The sequence below is a fragment of the Sphaerodactylus townsendi genome, linkage group LG01, assembly GCF_021028975.2.
Source record: "Sphaerodactylus townsendi isolate TG3544 linkage group LG01, MPM_Stown_v2.3, whole genome shotgun sequence".
NCBI classification, from domain to species: domain Eukaryota; kingdom Metazoa; phylum Chordata; class Lepidosauria; order Squamata; family Sphaerodactylidae; genus Sphaerodactylus; species Sphaerodactylus townsendi.
The window spans coordinates 113,274,709-113,297,508 of record NC_059425.1 but is presented as its reverse complement, the minus strand read 5'-3'; the positions used below and the strand labels follow the sequence as shown (position 1 = coordinate 113,297,508).

Genomic DNA, 22,800 nt, shown 5'->3' with positions numbered 1-22,800 from the left:
TTCTGAATGAAATGTTGGTAAATGATTTCAACAAAAAGAACTAACTGAGCAACCCAGAGCTGAGGCGGATAGGGACACCCTGCTTGTGTGTCAGTCTACCTGCTCCACAGGGCTTCCCTGCAGTATGGGAAGCCAAATCATCAGATTGTTTTTTGCTGCTGCTTGCTGTGTTGAGGCCTGTGCTGGGCCCTGTCCAGAACTGGAAAGGGGAGTTATTTTCCCCTGCTGCCCCCCCAAAACAACAGCCAATCAGAACGTGGGACTCTGGGAACGTTTGTACCTGCGCGGATATGCTTGCGGTGTGAATACAAAAGACCTGGGCTTGTGCAAAACAAACTGAAGAAGAAGAAGAGTTTGGATTTATATCCCCCCTTTCTCTCCTGCAGGAGACTCAAAGGGGCTGACAATCTCCTTGCCCTTCCCCCCTCACAACAAACACCCTGTGAGGTAGGTGGAGCTGAGAGAGCTCTGAAGAACTGTGACTAGCCCAAGGTCACCCAGCTGGCGTGTGTGGGAGTGTACAGGCTAATCTGAATTCCCCAGATAAGCCTCCACAGCTCAGGCAGCAGAGCGGAGAATCGAACCCGGTTCCTCCAGATTAGATACACGAGCTCTTAACCTCCTACGCCACTGCTGCCCGCCACTGGAGTATTTCCTCCCGGTTTTCACTCAGTGCCTTCACAGAAACGGGCAGCCATGTGAAGGAAGAAACCAGGATAAAATAGACCTGGATTGTAAGATACCGATTGTAACCCGGTATAATTGTGCTGTGCAGAAACGGCCTGATATAACAAATGGGGAATCCAGAAAAATGGAAGATATTATTGGGGAAAATGTGCCTGCTCACAATTTATATTTATTTTTTATTTATTTTATTTAATTAGGCTTTTATACCGCCCCATCCCCATCTGGGCGGTGTACAGCATATAAAATAACAATATAAAACAGTTAAACATTTAAAAGCAGCGATAAAAACAGAGATTCAATTTACACAATCTCAATGGATAGGGATATAAGTAATATATGATTGGCGCCTAGTATTCCACATTTAAAATTCCCTCTCCCCTGGAAAGGGAGGCATGGCGAGTCTCGTTAGCTGGTATGTGGCCTAGATGTCAGGGCCACAGGAAGGAGGGGGGCACCATTAGCGGCCGGTTTCTCTAAAGGCCCGGCGGAACAGCTCCGTCTTACAGGCCCTGCAGAACTCCCCAAGGCCCCGCAGGGCCCGGACAGCTGGTGGTAGAGTGTTCCACCAGGCCGGGGCCAGGGCTGTAAAGGCTTTTTATATATACTTTTTATAGGTAAAACAGTCTAATGAATAGGCAGAGGAAAGGGGTGTTCCTTTCCATTGAAACGAAGGTGTACTTTCTATTTGCCCTTCTTTATTCTTAATGTTGTGATCTACACATATAGTCAACATGGTGCAATTGTGCAGTTTTGCATCACTTTTAAACACAAGCACATTTTTAAAAGCCTAAATGTCCCCTTTCCTCTGCAGATTTGACTTATCAGTGAAGCTGAGATTTTTTAAAGTTAAAAAAAAAATTACAACCTAATGGATAAGTGGAGGAATCGGGGTGTGAGGGAGGCATTCTTTTTTGGACACATTCTGGACACATTGAAAAAACACCTCCACAATACCATGTAGGAAAAAATAGCTTTTTTTTTCAGGTAAAGAACTGTTTTGAATGTGGAATGGTAGAGTGTGGCCTGATCTTATCACATCTTGGAAGCCAAGCTGAGTTTATTTATTTTATTTATTTATTTATATTTTAGATTTATAGGCCGCCTCTTCCCCGAAGGGCTCGTTAATACTTGGAAGGGAGTTAATACTTGGAAGGGAGACCTCCAAGGAAGACCTTGCAAAGGAAGGCTTAATCAGTTGCCTTGAACCCACCCTCACCCCCACCCCAGGAATCGCTATAAGTTGACTATGACTTGATAACGCTATATACACACACAATTAATCATTTTGTTTAGAGAAAATACAAGCAGCCCATGTTTAGGGCATAAACTGAGGGTGAATGTCATGTGGAAAAAAACCCCCTATGGGTTGAGATGGCTGAAACTGGGAAATACTCAATGTGGAAGCAGCCTAGGTGAAGATTCTGACATTGAGATGGGATTCCTTTTCTTTAAGGCACAGGTGTCAAACTCGCAGACCTCCAGATGTTATGGACTACAGTTCCCATCATCCCCTGCCAGCATGATGCTGGGCAGGGGATGATGGTAACTGCAGTCCATAACATCTGGAGGGCCCCGAGTTTGACGCCTATGCTTTAAGGGATGGGGTGGTTTGAAATGCAGGGGGTATCTATGCTTGTTTGCTGAGCAGTTCCATGCTATAATTCTCAGTATTGCAGCTTTTTCATGTCTGAAAGTTTCCTGTTCGAGTCATTTAGGTTTTTATAGCTCCCATCAGATGCATTATACTTAACATGAAGATGGTAAAGCCTCTTTGCTTTCTGGAGAGGCTACAGTTTGCCTGCAAGGCCAGTATTCCATGTGTTTTGCTCTTATATCATCTAATGGTGGGAGTACAGAAACAAACTGTAGAATGTCTGGAAGCTTGAACACTCTTATCTTCTAGAGGTTATCAAAGATTGATGATTTAATTAAAGGTTTCAAGAGCATTATCATCATGAGTTAAAATAATTGCAATGAGCTTGGAATGAATCCCTTGTAAAGTATTATTTAGAAAGCTATCATTTATTTGTATCAGAGACTCTATATTTTCCTTTATAAAAGCAACAGTGTATAATTTGTGTTCCCTGTGCAGTGAGCTGGCCAGTGTCCATTCTCTTTTGTTTGTGGTATAATAAGCTGCGTGTCATGTGACTTTCTTTTGCTGGTTAAAATTTACTTGTTGTGCGGCTATATGCTGTAACTCTTGTCTGTATAAATAATGTCAGGTGGTTTTTGGCAAGCTAATTAATGAGCTTACATTTTTCTTTTAAAGATAAATGTAGTAGTAGCTGTAACAAGGACATGAGAAACTGAGTGGCAACGCAAAACCTCACTACTTTGGACTTTTTACGGTTCATTATGGAGACCAAGGAAGACAAAAAAGAGCGGAGAGGCTATTTTTACCGGTAAGCTGATACAAATGTTTTGTGGATTTCCCCCTCTCTTGTAACATTTTAATCTGGGGCACCAGAGGAGCCTTTTGTGGGTTCAGATGGCTTTTTTATTCCCTACTGAGAGGGTAGTTACTTGCTTTCATTTTTTATTATGTCTGCTGTGGTAACTTTTTCTAAATATTATTATTTCAGCACTGTATGTTTACTTTGGACTTTGGCTCCTATTTTACTCTGAGTTTGTTGATATTAAAACTCTTCCTACAGTGCAAGTTTTGCATGCTTTTTAGAAAGAGAATGGTTACTGTGTAATTCTAACAATTTCAAGCAGTGACTTGCCATTAAATCATAAACATAATGTATGACATGGAGAGAATGGTGACTATAAGATGCAACAAGAGCTTGTAGGATTATCTATTAACTTGAAACAGAGAGAATAATTCACATACTATGTATGCTATGTTAAACTACTCAGGTGAAATAATGAACAAGGGCAGCCTTATTTATTTACTGTATATTTATTTCCTGCCTATCACCAAAGCCCCTGGGGCAGATTGAGCAGGGGGTGGGTGAGGGGCATGTGCACAGGGAGATAAACCTGGGAGTTTGAGCCATCATGGAACTGCACTGGCATCTGGAAAGGATGCCGGAATGGGCGGGAGCACAGCATTTTCAGGGGTGGAGCTAACATTAGTTGGCTTCCACCCCAGGTTTGTGGCCAGTTGCCCTGCAACACTGGCTCATTGGGCCCCATGGAGAGCTTTTTGACAGCAGGGAGAGATTTTCCTTTTTTATATCCCTTTTTCAGTCTACAGAAAGCCCAGTGGAGGCGGTGTGGTGCCACCTGTGCAGCACAGCCTCCACCTGCTGCAGCAATCTGGATAGTGCTCTTAGTTTTTGCTAAAAAGGTAAAGGTAGTCCCCTGTGCAAGCACTGGGTTTTTACTGACTCTTTAGGTTACATCACAACACAACATTTATTAGGCAAACTATTCTCATGTGTGGTTTGCCACTGTCTTCCCCAGTTGTCTACACAGTGACATAGGTATAGATTTTTAATGGGGTGGGTTTGGGGGGCGGGGCCATGCCCCCACCCACCCCTAGGGGCATGGTCACGCTGCCACAAACCTCGCCCCAGGCCTCAGTGCTTATAAAAGCAGCTCTCCGAGGCCGGGGATGGCAAACTCCCCTACTCTGCCCCACAGCTGGCAACCAGCAGTCCCTTCTGTCCTTCCCTCTGGGCAGAGGCATATCTAGGAAAAATGGAGCCAGGCGCAAAATCTAAGCAAAATCCCCAATGGGCAGCTGCTGTGATGCTGGAATCCACCCCCAAACAGCATCACTTTCAATGGTGTTTAAACTAGGGAGCCCAGATTCTTCTTTTAAATCCACCTTAAAGGGAAAATCTGGGGTCCACAGTTAAAACAACATTGAAAGTTATGCTGTTTGGGGGTGGGTTATCCCCCATGTTTCAATGTTTAAATTGGGGACTTCACATTCTCCCTTTAAATCCATGCCGTAGGGGGTGGATTTAAAAGGAGAATATGGGGAAATTTGGGGGGTGCCTGCTGTCAGGGGTGCAATTGTTAAGCTAGCAGCACCAAAATTTCAGAGTATATTTAGGAGACTCTTCTGATGATACCACCCAAGTTTGGTGAAGTTTGGTTTATGGGGTACAAAGTTATTGACTTTCAGATGTGTAGCCCCCATCTCCTATTAGCTCCCATTGGAAACAATGGAGGATGGAGTCACCCCCTTTGGGAGTCTATAATTTTGGACCCGCTGAACCAAACCTCACCAAACCTGGGTGGTATCATCAGGAGAGGCTCCTGAAAAATCCCTGAAATGTTGGTGCGTCTAGCCTAAAACTGCACCCCCTGCAGGCCAAAAACAGAAAAACACTAAAAATACAAAAAGGGGGGCGGCGCTTTGGACATGTAATGGGGGGTTGAACCCAGGAACCCCCTCTTTACCTAGGTCCTTGTGTCTACACTTCATCTTCATTTTACTGACCTCGGAAAGATGGAAGGCTGAGTCAACCTTGAGCCAACTATCTGAGACCAGCTTCCTTTGGGGATCCATGCTATTTCCCTAATTCTTGCCATAGCATGCAAAACATGACAGATTCTTTCATTATGGTAATATGCTTATAAATTTAACACGGGTTACATACAAAATCAGGCTTTATGAGAAATACAGAAATTAAAATTATGCCTTCTTAGGGGGATTTTGTTTTGCTTTGCTGAATTTGATGAGAGCTTAATTGTCTGTCTCGACTGCAGTTTTCTCCTTACCATAGGCCAGTTATGCACCAGTATGTATCCTCCTTCAAGTGCTTCATATCAGATTTTTAATTACACAACAGCCTTGATATATGATTCTGGTTAGGCTTAACCTTGTGCAACTACCCTGAAGTGAACACACTTTTTAAAGAGGAAGGTTCATGTTTTCCAGATGCAGGGAAAACCTGACTTTTTTCACTTTGCAGGGAAGGTGAAGTAAATGTATGCACAATACCTTCTTTGGTTTTTCCCCTCCCTCCCCCGTCCTCCTTTTCCCCATCCATAACAGTGTCCTCCTACACTTGTGTCATCCCACCCTCCTCCCACTTGTCTGACTGGCCCTCTCTTCATCCCTTCCAACTCCATTTTTGTTCTTCTCTCTGGTCCAGTGGCTTCCAATGGATTTTCTTTTCTTTTTTCTTTTCATTTGTAATACATCAATAATGTGCCAAATATCTTTGAACTGCAACCTTAAGACCTCTGTTAGTTTGGGGATCTGGGTATCCATGCTGGCTTCCGCCAGGTGAGCTTGTTGCCCACATGCTTATACCAACTTGGGTGGGGAGGGAAATCTAGCCAATCCCAACTTTAAAACCTTTGTTCAACTAGCGACCATCAGTGAATCACTTCATAAATACTACATGAATACTTATTTTGAGAAATCTACTTTGATTGGGAGTTTTTGGTGCCGTCCAACTTGTCCATGCTAATTCCCTATACACATTTTGTAGATATGGAAACACCCACAGACAGCACGTCATGCTCAAACCTGGAGCAGGAATACGCAATTGGCAAGGAAATGTATTACTTCTGCACCAAGCCAGAAGAAAGCTGAAGAGGTGGGGAGAATGGCAGTGTGCAATACATGCTACTTGCCTCACATGAAAAGGAGGCAAATTTATTGCTGACAAGGGAAGAATAACATTAACTGGCCATGGTTTTTCTGTACTGATCAATGAGAACCTTATTAGAACTCTTTCTTTTGTTTGTTGTGATTTGTTTTTCACATCCAAGTTGCCACTTCTTTTTTTCTGTAGACTAGAATATATTTTATTTTGTAAGCACAGTAGCTGCCTACTGTAAATAGTTTTATCAGGCTGCTTTTTTCTTTTTGCTGAAACCAAAGAGCATAGTGAAACAGAAGAAAAGCAACTTGTTGCCTAAGAACCTATGGTAGAGATTCTCAGGCCTTGAACTAATTGACCTGCCATAGACTATGCTCAGGGGTTAGCTGAACATACATTACTTCCCTTCTACAATTATTATATAGGATGCCTGTGTATTGAAGGATCTAATTCAAGGTACTGGTAATTAACTTTAAAGCTATTCATGAACTGAAGCCCACATACTTAAAAGATTTCTGTCAACATGAGCCTGTGTGGCAGCTGCACTCTTCACAACAAACTTTGCTGGCTCTTCTGGCCCATAAGATGTTTCATTTCACTGCTACTCAATCACTAGCATTTTCAGTGACTTTCTTCCTTTGAGACAGGCTTCATCTTATATTTGAATAGCGAAGTTGGTTAAATCTGTAAATACTTGCATCTGAACTGGAGCTGTGAATGGCAGGACAGGTCTTTCTACAAATCTGAAAGAGATCCCAGGTTTGTGGAAAAATGTGAAATTTTAAAAAAAGAAAACAAAACATTGGAAAGGGGTTTAGAAACCCCAAAAATGATAAAAAGAGCACCTGTAGCTTTAGGCAACAGATTCCCTCTGTAGCTGTTCCAGGCTTCAATTTCTGTGAATAAAAGGCAGAGGAGGGGGCAGGGACCTTTCCATGCCTATTTTGGCCTTTGCAGAAGGTTCACTGAGGTCAGACCTGACTAGAGTAGCCAGTTTCAAATTGGGAAGATTCTGGAGGGAGTGGAGAGATAGAGCCTCAGGAGAGGAGGGTTTGAAGAAGGTAGTGACCTCAGAAGGCCATGATGCCATACAATCCATGTCTCCTACCAGCATTTTTAAAAAGAAAATCTTTCTCATAATTTAAACTGTAATATTCTGAGATTTTGTTTGGCATTTTTGTTGGAGTTGCAAGGTTTGCTTTCTTCTACTGTTTTTGGGTTTTCTAAAAACAATAAAACAAGTCAGATTTTTTTTGCAAATCTAGAGATTTTCCTCAGTTTGCAAAAAATAATATTTTTCTGTACTTGACCCCATTATGTGTATCTTTTGATCCACAGTTGGGGCCATATTCAGAATTGAATTAAGCAAATATCAGCACTGATTAGCATTCTGGAACTAGTGGAAGAATTTTCTATAATTTAAGAGAGTATACTTTCAGTGATCTAAGGAATGCTGACTTTGAAAGTAAATACTTCTAAAATAACACAAATGTTGGATTTTTTTTCACAATTTAGGGGTATTGTTCAGTTAGATATACATCTAACTGATGGTGACTCCCGCAAAGAACTGTTAGGGCAAGTGAGGAGCAGAACTAGTTTGACATTGGCTTCTTCAGAGTCTTCCTTGGTGGTTTCCCTTCCAATTATTGACCCTACTTAGCTTCTGAGATCTGACAAGATAAGGTTAAACCATGTCGTCTTCCTTTTCTCATAGGAATGTACGTCATATAAAATAATTGCCAAAATTATAATGAGTCAGTATCACAGTAACAAAATATTTTTGTGCTAGTTAAATCTATGTTAAGAATTTACTGTCCTTTCAAACCAATATCTTTACCGCCCCTCCCAAAAAAACAGAAACGTCTTCTGCCTTTTTAGAAATTAAACCTTCCCAGACAGTACTGCATTTTCATCCTTGCTAAGTGCTTGTTGCCTGAATTCTTCCTCATGCAAGAATGTGTGGTTGTTGCAACAACACTAACTGCGAAATCAGTGTTCATCTAGAATCAGTTTTCCACTCAACATTTCACATAATACATAACTAGATTATAAAATGATGTCCTCTTTCCACCTTCCTTCACCAGTGATATTTATCATTCTTACAGGATGGTCCTGTACAGTTGCTTTGGAAAGACAGATGCTTGAATTCCAAGTAAAAGGTGCAGTCAGCCGCATTATCCAGTCTTACAACATGATGCAGTCAGCTTGCTGTTGTCAGTTTTCCGGCTGTGTGGCCATGATCTGGTAGTTTTAACTCCTAACATTTCTGCCACATCTATAACTGGCATTTTCAGAGGCATGTCATGGTAAGATGTACACATCTTGCTTTGACATGCCTCTGAAGATGCCAGCCATAGATATGGGAGATACGTTAGGAGCTAAGACTACCATATCCTGTAGTCTCCTACAGGAGAGAAAGGGGGGATATAAATATAATTCTTCTTCATATTGCAGATTGTGGTGGCAGATGTAGCAAAAGACCAGGAGATAACCCTCTGCTTCAGAAAACACACCCATGAAAAGAGAACTTATTATTACCTCAGTATTATATGACTGTGTTGGATAGCTCAGGTGCCGGCCCTAGCATCTAAAACTACCAAATCATGACTACACAGCCTGGAAAACCCACAACAGCCAGTTGATTCTACCTGTGAGTCTTCGACAATACAATGATTCAGTTAATTCACTAAGATTTGCCTTGAATTGCATCACTAAACAATAATAGAATCATACCTGAATCTATAATAGCTCAAATTCTGCCTTTACAAAGTATTTGTCATGCGCCTTACAAAAGAACAATGCCTCTGACTTGTTCAGTAATTTGTACTAGGACTGTAGAAGTTGTTCCTGAAGTTGTTCTCTTAATAATTTTCCTGTAATGGTTGATATTGTGCAAATACCTCTGCTTTTTTCTTTAATGGGCAGGCTTCCTTTGTATGGTACTGTAGAAACAATTGCTCTGTTCATAGAGAACAAACTGTAAATGATGTAGATTCAGGTGGGAAGCAGTGCTAGTCTGAAGCAGCAGAAAAAAAGTTTGAGTTCCGTAGTACCTTTAAGACTAACAACATTTTATTTTTGGTATGAGCTTTTGAGTACATGCACATTTCTGCAGATACACTTAAACAGAACTCACCCACCATTATATCTAGGGCAGTGGTGGCAAACCTATGGCATGGGTGTCAGAGGTGGCACTCAGAGCCCTCTCTGTGGGCACACATGCACAGAGTTGGTCATGTGATAATAGTGTAATTATTTCAGGGAGATTATTAGCATTAAACCTAAGACCTAGTTTTGGGGAAGCAGTGTAGGTAACCCTGTTAAGCCCTACTGATTTTCATGGGAAGAACGAAAGCGTGATCCTTTACCTGGGAGTAAGCTCGGTTGCTGGCAATGGGGTTTACTTCTGAGTAAACCCTCCTAGGGTCATGATTCACCCATTTGAAGCGTTGCACAGTTGCTTCAAAGCAAAGCCACTGACTACCACCAAGCTTACTCCCGAGTGACGTGCGCTTTGGAGCCAACCGTTTTTTCTATACTAAAACCTCAGTATTCAGGTTAAATTGCCATATTGGCACTTTGCGATAAATAAGTGGGTTTTGGGATGCAGTTTGGGGACTTGGTCTCAAAAAGGTTCGCCATCACTGATCTAGGGGGAAGGTGGGGAGGGTGTTGCCTGGGCAGGCTGGTTACAGTCCTCTGTATACAGATTAACAAAACCAGAACGGTGCCCAGAGAAAACCTGTTGCAAGATGAGAAAATAACAGAATACCACTATTGGGTTGCTAACATGAACATGATATGAAGATGTGTCCCAACACCTTTTTTTGTATAAAATAAAAAGAGCAGTTGGAATTAGTAGCTTTATATGTGCATGCACACACTCAATATTTTTTCCATTCATTTCCTTTCTTCATTATTATCTCCCTTCTCAGGTGGCTTGTATTCAATGTACTCGTATTCAGTGTGAATGATGGTTGCTATGATGTGTCAGATTTTATCTTGCCATATAATCTCTGTGTAAAGCATATTGATCTTGTCCACTTACTAATTAAGATTTAGATTGATCACTTAATGGATATCTCCTAGTTTAATGGTACTGTTGTCTTGTTCCAAGATGGTTGTTGGAAAATATTATTGAAAAAACAGCTCTTTTCCATGCATTGTAAGAAAATGAATACCAGTGATGGTGTGACTGAATTTTACAATTTATATGGTTATTTATTTTACTTCATCTTTTTGTTAGGCTAAAGAAACTTATTGTAATTAAACAAAAAAGTAATAAACTCAGAAGCGTGGTGAATAGATGCTGTGAATTTCCTAATGAAAATGTAAGTTAGGGTTCATGAAACAGAAGGTTGCTGTTTGTACTTGAGGGAGTCATGCAGATGTTTGTAAGCCTGTAGATGTTTGAAAGCTGCAGGTAAAACATGTATCAGAGGGCACTGATTAAATAACCTTGAATGATGGTGTTTGAAATGACATGTTTCTGCAAAGCAAAGCTGGTCATAAAGCCAAGCCAGACTGTGAACTCACAACTCATTTATTATGACATACTAAGCGCAGATGTTAGCCTCTTCATTTTATATTACATCAGTACAGTATCATTTGAGATAAACCATGTTTGCATGTCCCTTCTGGTATTACCCAAGTGGTGTGGTGGAATGTTTGTCCCATACTGCTTTGGTCATGTCAACAGTTTCATGTGGGTTCAACTCAGATCAGAAGGCCTTAAGAATCTTAATTATGTGTCCAATTTTTCAACAAGAGCCTTCTTTAATAATTAGTTGAGGTATATGAATTGGCCATTTGGATTCAAAATGTCTGTTTTCACTAACATTAGATATTTCCTCTGATCTAAGGAATTCTCTGCTGGTTGATCCACTGCTGGAGCAATGCTGCTTGCACTTGAGGAATGATATACTTAGTCACAGGTGTCAAACTCGCGGCCCTCCAGATGTTATGGACTACAGTTCCCATTATCCCCTGCCAGCAATGTGCTGGCAGGGGATGATGGGAACTGTCGTCCATAACATCTGGAGGGCCGCTAGTTTGACACCTATGACTTAGTGGAACAGAAACTTTGGCTTCAGCTCATAACTACTGACATAGTTAACATATTTGTCAAAACTAGGTTTGCTGACTTATTTTTTTAAAATTATTTTTAGTCTGAGAAAGAAGAGAGCAGCAAAACAAAATGCAGACACAGCATCTGGTAATGCTTGTGGAACCCCTGTATGCAGAATTCAGACTGGGAAAGATGACAGAAGCAAAGTCCCCTCAGCACAAACCAATGGTTTGCAAGAAAATGGCAACATTTCTGTGGAAAAGGAAGACTATGTCACTGATGGAGAAAGAAAAAAGAAAAAGAGCAGTCAGCCAAAGGATATTAGGCGAGCAGATCTCAAGAGATATTATAGCATTGGTGAGTGTATCCAAGATTTGACATAATTTGGCTTTTTCTTGAGTTCTATTTTTTGAAAGTTGAAATATATTTAAATGCAACAAGCTGAGGCACACATGCATGTTTTAATGCTGCTATCCTGCTTGCAGTAACCTTATTTCTGATATAGAATGTATAAACATATAGAAAGTATAAACATGTTGGAGTTTTATAGACTGCATATAAAAATGTTACAAAAAATCTGTTACAAAAATATGATTGTTTTATTGAACTTGGCAAGACCTGGTGTACAAAGTAGTTGTGTGTATTTTGAAATATTGGATGGCAACTAATAGAAAGTTTTGATGTCAAAATGTAGTCTCTTAGACATATTTGAAAGAATTATGGTTGATATTGACCACAGATCTGAGAATGATGATCTGGCCCTTATGATGGACTTCTATCTCTATCTGTTATAGATGTATGTCTGATCAACCATTCTGAGGAAATATCAAGGGTAGCTGGATGAGTTACTGACAAGATTTTTCACTAAATGGATTTCCAAACAATGTAAACTTGGGGTTTGAGCGAGGCTTAAGTGTCCAGTGGCAGAATGAAACTTTCCTGCCTCCCTCCTCCCCCCACCTCCAGGCCACTGAGCTCCACAAATGCTGCTGCTGGGATCTGGGGAAATAACATGGGGGGAGGGTCTTCAGTGGGAAGTGGGATTGAAAATTCCCACTGCAATCTGGATTCAATTCTTGGGCTAATGTCCTTTGTTTGAATGACCTCTATGGTTCTTGTCAGTCAGATTTGTCAGTCTATTTTTTATATGAACATGTTTTGTGTACTATTATAAAACTGTTCTGAACATAAATACGTTCCTTTGTAGATAGCCAAAACATTTAAGTCTGCTAATTATTTTCTTCATTAAAGTAACCTCTGGGGTTCCTGGTTCATTGCCAGTCCAGCATTTTATAAATTCGTCATTATAATGTGTAAATAATGAATGCAGTACATAGAGCTTGCTCAATGTCAGATAATAGATTTTGGATATTTTTGTCACAACATAGTAAATTATAATAAGAGGAAAAATTCTGTGTCTTACTGCCTAGTCAGTTTTGTTGGATATATCAAAGATGACAGTGTTTTTTTTAATTCATACTGTTGAAAGGAATTAAAGGTTGAAACATGATATTTTCAAATGTGTACATATATAATATAAAACTGTGTGTGTGTGTGTGTGTGTAAGTACAATCAGTTCTTTGGGATTGCATTAAGAGGCATGTTACCAAAGTGACTTCTGTTATGTGAATTAAAAATTCTCTCACACTTTGGGCCATTATTTCAAAATAGTCAGAAAGGCTTTTAATTTTTTACTTTAACACTGAAGATCTGTCACTGGAGCAATAGACAGTCTGAAATTGACATGAGATTAACACGGTCTAGCAAACTCCAGACTGAAGATGACCCACACACAAAGGCAGCAGGCAACCTCCCCAAATAAAGATTGCATGGGAAGAACATGCAATTATGGGCAGAATGGCAGCTAGGGACACTTTGCAGGGGGAGAACCCCCGACTCAAAGCAAACAACTGCGGTAAGTAGTGTATGCATAAATTGCCATAGATCACTCTGATATTAGAACAGATGTCATCATATGCTATACCAGGGGTAGGGAACCTGCGGCTCTCCAGATGTTCAGGAACTACAATTCCCATCAGCCTCTGTCAGCATGGCTGGTAGGGGCTGATGGGAATTGTAGTTCCTGAACATCTGGAGAGCCGCAGGTTCCCTACCCCTGTAAGCATAGAAAGTCACCAGAGAAAACTCTAAGGTGTCTATCACAGGGGACTTGAGCCCTTGAATTTTTGGTGTCCCCGAGCCAATCTGCCTTTGGCGACCCTGGTTTTCTGTAGATATCCTTTCCATGTCACGACTCTCCACACTGTGGCCTTGATATATTGAGTGACGGCATTCAATGGGAATTTTTGTGTTGTTTTGTGGAAGACCCAGATGACACGTAAAGCCAGCAGAAGACGCAGAAAAGGTTTACAAGCTCAGAAATACATAAAATATATGTATAATATTTCCACCCCCCCCCCCCCCCCGGGCCCCCGACCCACGCCCCCCCCCCCCCCCCCCCCCCCCCCCCACCGCCCCCCCCCCCCCCCCCCCCCCCCCCCCCCCCCCCCCCACCCGCACCCCCCCCCCCCCCCCCCCCCCCCCCCCCCACCCCCACCCCCTCCCACCCCCCCCCCCCCCCACCCCCCCCCCCCCCCACCCCCTCCCCCCCCCACCCCCCCCCCCCCCCACCCCCCCCCCCCCCCACCCCCCCCCCCCCCCACCCCCCCCCCCCCCCACCCCCCCCCCCCCCCACCCCCCCCCCCCCCCACCCCCCCCCCCCCCCACCCCCCCCCCCCCCCACCCCCCCCCCCCCCCACCCCCCCCCCCCCCCACCCCCCCCCCCCCCCACCCCCCCCCCCCCCCAAGGCTGATGGGAATTGTAGTTCCTGAACATCTGGAGAGCCGCAGGTTCCCTACCCCTGTGCTATACGGAGTGAGAATGAAGGAAGTGTATTCTATGTGGTAGGTTTTGATAGGTATAAAATACCAGTGATAGAAACATTTTAGAAGTTGGTGATTTGATCCTACATTAAACTGTCACATTTGGTGTACTGTTCCTGATTGCAAGTTTTTATTTTTTTAAGTTTAATTGCTGCTTTCATTCATTTTTCCCATATCAGATGACAAAGTCTTAAGCTAGATAAATCTTCAGTGTAGAACAACTGTAAAACATTGGCTTTTGACCAATTTTTTTCAGATACTTCTTTTCACTACAGGGGCAAAGTTTAAAGATAAGCTCATGTAAATCAGTTGCCACAGATCTGTTACTATTTATTTTATAAAAGATGGTGGTGATGGTGTAATTCCTAGTCTGCACTGAAAGTATGTTCAGTGTCATTCAGCACCTCTGTCCAGTTCTGGTGTGACATAATTTATTGGTACTGTTTTGTTTTTGGGGCAGAGAAACCGTTTTTAACACACGAACACACTTTTGTAATTCCAAAATTCACACTAACAATACAGTGAAATCATATGTTAAAGAGAGAATGTTGGTTATTTGAATATCAAAATCTGTGTAAAAGATAATGTAGACCAAAGGTAGGTTCTGGCTATTTTCACACAGGTTATTTCCCTTGAGTTTGGGAAGTGATTGTTTTGCTGCTTCCTCATAGCGCTGTAGTGCATTCGTGTTCCTCTCAAGGTTTTCCTGGATTTTTTGCACTCCTTCCCAAACCTGCTTTGCTCCAAAGTTTTGGAGGGATTGCTACAAAGCCCAGACTGATGTGTGGATGGAAAAATCAGATATTTCAGTTCCCACCCACATTGCAAGTCATTTTCCTCATAGCAGACATTCCCCCCGCCCCCAGTACCCGGGGGCAGGAGCTTTGGCTGAGGATTTTTTTTAATCAACTGAATATTTGTTGCTTATTTTATTTATTTTGAAGATTTTTATGCTGTATCTCTAGGAATCCTCAGCTTTCCCCCCAACCCCGAACAGTAAAATTCAGCGTTTAAAAAGTCCCAGCTCAGCATAAAACCATAGATCACAGGAACAGACCACAAACAGCTTAAAAATAACACTTCCCAGATTAAAAGTGTTTTTTTAATCCACCTGTTAATTAAAAGCCTGGGTGAACAGACATATTTTGGTTTGGAGCTCGAAATTAAGCAACATAGCTGCCAGACAAGCCTCAAGTGGCTAGATCCCGCAAAAAATATTTCTGGAAACTAAACAATGTTCTTCTTGAGCAAGTTTATTGTTTTAAATACCTTGGCATCACCTTTTCACACAATCTTTCCTGGACCTTGCACCAAAAGGCAACGCTCTCCTAGTATCTCTGCAATCCTCTCCTAGTATCTCTGTCCTCTCTGTCCTCTCCTAGTATCTCTGCAATCCTTCGATTCTTTTATAGCAGAGGGCATTCATTTGTTCTGGCTGCATAAAAGATCTTCAATGCAAAGATTGAATCCCAACTACTCTATGGGGTCCCTATCTGGATCCAAGCAGTGAACCATGCTCTGAATGTCCCCCAATCCAAGTTTTTCCACCAAGTAATGGGAGTTCCAAGCTGTGTCCCTTACGTAGCCCTGTGTCTAGAACTGGGGCCAAACACCCTGGAACATAAAGCTTGGCTTAGAGCCTTCACATTTTGGCTCTGCCTTCACTACCTGCCATCCGAACGCTCCCTTGTCTCATTGACACTACAGGACACGCAGGCTAACCTCTGGTTCTCTCTAATTGAGAGAAAGATTATTTCCATCGGCCTGCCTATTGAATCACTCTACCTAATGTCCTGTTATGAAGCGTACAATAGGCTCAGAGATCGGCTTTTAGATGTAGAATTTGCAAATTTACATCTAGCAGCCAAACGAACTTGCTCTCCAACACAACTCTTAATTCCATTTGAGCAGAGAAGTGTGGCCTACTACCTCCATACTTTAACGAATCCACGCACAAGGAGAGCCCTTACCATTGTGCGATTTCACGTAATGCCTTCTACCCTATTACAGGGTAGGTTCAGTAATTTAAGAAAAATCTGCAAGGCTATGCAGTTGCAAACTTAATGTGGTTGAAACCCTGACTCACCAACTCTTGCACTGCACCAGATTTGATAACATCAGATCTAAATATACCAACTTACATTTTTTCTTCCAATCTGGGCTGCCTGATCTGACTAGGTTATCTTTATTGTTAAATAATTTGGACCCTGGTCTTTGTGAAGAGGTTGCCAATTTCATTGTGGAGATAGTTGAGAGTTCTCAGTAGAACACACTTGTTGTGCTCCCCGTGGGGCTTTTTGCCTTTTTTATCTATCATGTATTTGCTCCTGATTTATGTATGTGCTTCTGACTATGCCAATAAAGGCTTATGTATGTACAAGCCTCAAGTGGAAGAAAATTCTACTACAAGTGTGGTGCTACTGCTGAAAAAGTCCTGTATCTGATTGCCACCCAACTCACATCTGAAGGCGGGGCACAGAGACTAGGGCATATGAGGTACCTCTTCACTTGCAGGCTGGACAGTATGGGGGTGTGTGACAGACCTTTAAGCACCCAATTCCATGCTATTTAGGGCTTTAAAGGTAAGTACCAGCACTAAGAATTGTGCCCAGAAACAAAGGAGCAGCCAGTGCATATTATTTAGCATTGGGGTGAAACATTCCCCTATCCTGCCCTAAGAATAGCCTGGTTGCTACATTTTGGATGAGATGAAGTTTCTAGACCTTTTCCAAGGCAGTCCCATGTAAAGCATATCTAACTTGGATGTAGTCAGAGCGTGGACCACTGACCAAATCATGCTTTTGAGAAATGAGCCAAAACTGATAAAACACACTATGTGCCACAGAGGTCTGGCCCTCCAACTGTAGGCCAGAATACAGCAGTATTCCCAAGATTAAACCTGTTACTTCAGAAGAAGTGCAACCTCTTCCAGGATAAGCCGGCTCCTCAGTCCTTGAGCAGTTTTGTCATTGACCAATAGTACCCCTGTCTTCTCTGGACTGAGATTAAGTTCATTGTCTGTCATCCACATTATAGCAATATAACATTATAAGAGTACATGTAACAGGTTCTCTGGATTGTCATTAAAAATATATCTGGTCCTGTTACTATAACTGATGGGAGTCTGGGGTGGGGGACAAGGTGCTGTTGGTGGCGGCATGACATCACTTCTTGGGAAAACCCATAAGTGATGTCATGCCTTTCTATGAAAAGCTGGAAAATCTGTAGTTTTATATTACTTGTTTATAAATGATGTATAATTTTCAAAATGGCCACAGAGCTAACAGAAACTGGGACATCTGCCAAAGAAAACAAGCTGGATAAAAATGGACTTCGTGGCAATGCACAATTTTTTTAAAAAAAATGTATTCATATATCTCTGGAATGAATAGGAAAAAAGGCCCTTCATGTTCTCTTGTCACACTTTGTATATGTGTTGGTTGCAAATGAAAGCAGATGTGCTAGATTTTAATGTAGTATTAGTTATCTCTGAGCATTTTAATAGATCTAGAAAGAAAAATAGGGCAATTTTTAAATTGACTGAACATCATCTATACATCTATTACCCAAATGTTCGTGTGTCCCCACCCCCACCCCGTCTGTGGTTATTTAAATTTGCAGAAAGGGGCCACAATTACTCAAAAGAGATTTTCCCTCAAACTTGGGAAACTCCCTAGATATGCAGAAAAATCTTTAAAAATCTTTTAAAATGGGAGTAATTTCCCCCCTTACCCACTGAAGCTGTGAGTGGGCAAGACTGATCTTTCTACAAACCTGAAGAATGTCCCAGGTTTGTAGGAAAAAATCTGAAACCTTAAAAATGCATTGGGGACTTCAAAAAACCTCAGGATGATAAAAGAAGCACCTGCAGTTTTAGCAAACAGATTCCCCCAGAAGGCAACCACAGCACGCCAAAGGTTGGTTTCTGTGAGTAAAAGGCAGGGGGAAAGGCATGGTCTTTTCCAGGCTGTTTTGGTCTTTGAAGAAAGACTCATTGGATCCAGGCCGGAGAGCGACCACTGAGTGACTTAATACCAGTTGACTTGCACGACTCACCTAGGCCTGGCTATTTCTAGGGCATCTAGAAATGCTAGTTTCCCCTCATTATCTTTTTCCATAGTAAATGGGATGTTTGGGTGGATATTGTGAATGTGGTCCAGAAGCTTGTTTAGTTCTTTTTCTCCATGGCTCCAAATTGTGAACGTGTTATCCACAAAACAGAACCATATTTTGGTTTTTTTGGTGCCGTTTCCAGGGCTTGTTTTTTAAAGTGTTCCATGAAAAAAAAGAGGCTATTACAGGGCTAAGAGGGCTACCCATGGCTATCCCATCTCTCTGTTCATAAATTCATTATCCCATTGGAAGTAGCTTGTAGTGAGGCAATGTTGAAACAGGGCTGTGATGTCCTTAGGGAAAATCCGGTTAATGAATGCAGTGATGTCTGCTATGGGAACCTTGGTGAATAGGGAGATCACATCAAAGCTGATCAGTTTGTCATTGGGGTTGAGTTTTAGATTGCTGATTTTTTCTATGAAATGGGCTGAGTCCTTAATGTAGTGTGTGGTAAGTCCAGTATGGATTTGTAATTGTGCAGCCAGAAATTTTGCCCAATCATATATGTAGGGGATCTGATGGTGCTCACAATGGACCTGAGTGGAGTGGAGTCCTTTTGGATTTACGGGAGTCCATAAAGTCTAGGAGGTAGAGCTTCAGATTTGCATAGATGTCAGTGTGTGTTAGGATTAATTTCTTAATTAAAGTGTTGGTTTTTCTGGTGATTTTGTTGGTAGGGTCCTGTTTCAATTTTTTGTATGTTGTGGGATCCAAAAGTTGTCTGATTTTTTTCCTTTGAATTGTTCTGTTTTCAAGATTACCATGGCATTACCTTTGTATGCTAGGAGAATGATAATTTCTGAATCAGAATTGAGATCCTTGATAGCTTTTCTTTCTTTCCTTGTTATGTTACTGGAGGGAAGTTTTGCCTTTCTCAGAATCCTTGCTGTTTCCTCTCTTATTTCCTCCGCTTCTTCCTCAGGGAGATGATAAATCGCTGATTCAACATTAGCAATGATGTCTTCTAATCGGATTCTGGTTGTGGTAACATCAAAATTGCCCCTTTTGATAAATGGATATTTCGTCATCAGAAAGTTGCCTCTCAGTCAGAATGATGATTGTCCACGATGTGTCTAGTGTGGGTTTCAACTGATGCTTTTGGCATTTGTTGAATTTTTGTTTCTGTTTTTCCATGTGGTAAGCCCAACCTTTCTCCATTGCCCTGTAGGCGAAGTTGTCAATTTTATCCCAGTCTTGGATGCTCATTTTTTTGGCTAGTGCTGATATGGAGGAATAACAGCTCCTTGTCTATGTTTGCCAGTTCTTTACAGGTAGTGCGAATTCTCTTACATAAGAGTGCATGTTCTAGGTCAGGGGTCCCCAAACTTTTTAAACAGGGGGCCAGTTCACTGTCCCTCAGACTGTTGGAGGGCCGGACTAAAAAAAACTATGAACAAATTCCTATGCACAAATGATTGTAAAATGTTTGATTTCACCTTTCAGCCTTTCTGTCATGGTCTATTTTTAGAACAGTGACCAAAGTATGTCAAGTACAGGGTGGGCTCCAAATATTGTTAGAGGCTGTGGAATACCTTTCCCAGTAAAAAAAAAAGCCGAACTTTCCCACCGAAGCATTCCATCTAACTCAGCATCAGGTCTCTTCCTGCCTTTCCTCCCTAGCAGCCAGCTTAGAACGATTCGGCCAGCCTGGCTTGATGCTAATGTGGGAGTGGGGCGGGAGAGAAAACCTGAGAGCGACACATGGAGTAGCCAAGAGGGGAGAGCAGAGCGGGCGTTGCGACATGTAAGGTTTCCAACTCTGGGCCTGTATGGTTGAGATTTGGGGGTGCTATCATGTAATCTCGGTAATCAACGGCCAAGTAGCTACTTCCTCCTCTCCCTCGAGCCCCCACTGCACATGAATGGAGCCATCACTGCCATGCCTGGCAGGCCGGATAAATGCCTTCAGGGGGCCACATTTGGCCCCCGGGCCGTAGTTTGGGGACCCCTGTTCTAGGTGGTTATCGATATGGTGAGCCTGTGATGATTTGAAAGTCCTTTTGGCTATGAGAAATGATAGAATAGTTCTGGTGTCTCTGCAGCATAAAAGAAAGATTAGAGAACAGAGTAGGTGTGCTTTCCTAATCCGTAGTTTTTCCAATCTCTGTGTGTTTTGAAACAGGTTCTTCCTGTAGAGATGTTCAGTGTATTGCTGAAGTCTTTCATGGGTGGAATCACTAGGATATTGTGGGTTTTCCGGGTTGTATGGCCGTGTTCCAGTAGCATTTTATCCTGACCATTTGCATTGGTTAAACCATTTGCATTGGTTAAAAGTGTTACATACATATGTTAAAATGGATTCCACTTATCACATGCAAATTACACTTGTAAATTGCACCCTTAATAACACTTTTAACCAGTGCAAATGGTTCTTTCTCCCACCCTGGACATTCCACTTGCTTTACTACTATCAGATCCTCTGAAGATGCCAGCCACAGATGCATATAAAAAACATCACAATCTATACAACCCGGAAAAAACCCATACAAATAATTTTTTTTTTTTCACTTAATTTACATTTTCATGTTCAACCAAAAGATGTGCTTTCTCCTGGGTAGTATTTGATACAGAAATATCAACTGGTTGATTGTTCCATGACATGGAACAGATCTGAACTATGTTGTTTTTGACTGTCACTGACATATTAAATGCAGTTCATTCTGATGTACCGTGCTTCCTGGAACAAGTATTGAAAGTGTCTTACACCACTGCCTATTACATATGACACACATTAAATAAGTACTTCACTGTCTTCTCAATTAGCTCCATGTTCTTAACCTTCAGTGTAATTCTACTATGCTTTAAGGCTTTTTTAAAAAAAGGATGATATTCTAATCATGGAATTCCTAGTATGTGCCAAGTTTGTTACAATATTAATATTCTATCTAATGTATTGTCAGTGTTTTCCACAATACATAAAATTGCCAATGAAACACCTTCTATTGAACAATACTGGAAAGGTCAGAGATGGAAATGGTCTGGTTGGAGAGGTATTTCCACATAGACTATTATATACAAGCTTTTCTTTGTGAATTAATTTCTGCCTGCTACTGGGAATATATTATTTAATATATTTAAATAATAAATACATTATTTAAATATTACTATTTAATGTCATTTTAGTGCTATAAGGTAATAATATTATTACTTTAAATGTTCAACTGCTCTCCTGGTTTCTCATTCAGATAACAATCAAACCAAAACCAGTGAGAAGAAAGAAAAGAAAATGGTTTCTCAGAAACCCCATGGTACAATAGAATACACGGTAAGAACTGGTTGCATAGAATTCATTGATACATTTATTTGGGGGAATGCCATGTCAGCATGTCAGATTCCTAGATGCCTTTTAAATCAAATTTTCACTTTGTCTTCATTGATCTTTTTGTACTATCAACAAGCAGAACCATGGGTCAAAGTACAGGGAAAGCATATCATCTCAAATATAAATATCTTGTTCACACCTATATAAGTGACACCTCCTTCTACTAGTATTCATATAGCATAGCGAGTCCAGAATTGTTGTTGTTAATTCTGTGGTAAATAGAAGAACATTTTTAAATGACCCTGGATGCTGTTTTGCATTCCAGGAAAGTGTAATCTAATTAGGATCTATATATTTGAGCATATACAGAATATATTTCAGTAACTATAAATATTTGTAGCTCCCCCTGTGTGTCTGGAAATATGGAGTATAATTTTTGGTCAAAGACTATGACTTCTAGATAAGCAAGAACCTTGAGAAATGTCACTTTAGAAAATAAGGGGGTGGGGAGACAAATGGGAGTAGAGAATCTTGTCATTCATTCTTCTCTTTTGGCAACCAATTTCTTAGCCAGGTTTTGCTTATGCTGCAGAATCTCTAACATAGGACATTACATTTGGCTACCATGGCTAAAAGTCATTGTTAGAACAATCCAGTATGAATTTGTTTCATCTGCTTTTAAAATCATCTACGCAAGAAGCTTTCTAAGGGTTTTGTATTTCTTAATCAGGAACGCAGTCTAAGGCCCTGGCTCACTTCGGCTGTCCTTTTCCATACTTTTCAAGTTCTGTCATATCCTTCATGAGAGGAAATGATTAGACCCATACACGCTATACAGTGCCTGCTGTTTGATTTTCAGTCTTCCTTCTAGCTATCCTCAGCATGGAATTTGCCTTTTTTACTGCCACGGCTGCACAATGCATTGACGTTTTTATTGCACTATCAACCATGACCCTCAGTTTGTTTTCTTCACTGAAAGACAACATGCTTATCATTTCAAGTTAACAGACACAAGATGAGAAAAAAGTGAGGAGACATAATCCAAGCCATTGTACATGCTCAGACCTTAGTAGTGATATAATGGAGTTAGTTGCATTAGAGAAAAATGACCTTGCTCTGTATAGACTATCCTTGTATCTTGTAACCAGAAAGCCTAGTGGACCTGTCACACAATTTGGGGTTTGTTTTCACTCAAATTCCTACCATTAATTTCTAGCTTCTACAATGTAGGAGTGTTTTCCATTCATCCTTGTGTACATATTATAAAGATA

The 22,800-nt window shown here is 41.3% G+C and overlaps 1 protein-coding gene across 9 annotated transcripts in view; it reads left to right on the top strand.

Annotated features, from left to right (window-relative positions):
- NCOA7 (nuclear receptor coactivator 7) overlaps positions 1 to 22,800 on the top strand; it is a 69,235-nt gene that overhangs the window by 15,549 nt on the left and 30,886 nt on the right. For all 9 annotated transcript variants that reach the window (XM_048491253.1, XM_048491244.1, XM_048491297.1 and 6 more), the window contains 3 exons: positions 2,960 to 3,092; positions 11,372 to 11,628; positions 21,453 to 21,532. In XM_048491253.1, coding sequence (XP_048347210.1) covers positions 3,046 to 3,092; positions 11,372 to 11,628; positions 21,453 to 21,532 — 384 coding nt within the window. In that variant the 5' untranslated portion in view covers positions 2,960 to 3,045. The remainder of the gene's footprint in view (positions 1 to 2,959; positions 3,093 to 11,371; positions 11,629 to 21,452; positions 21,533 to 22,800) is intronic.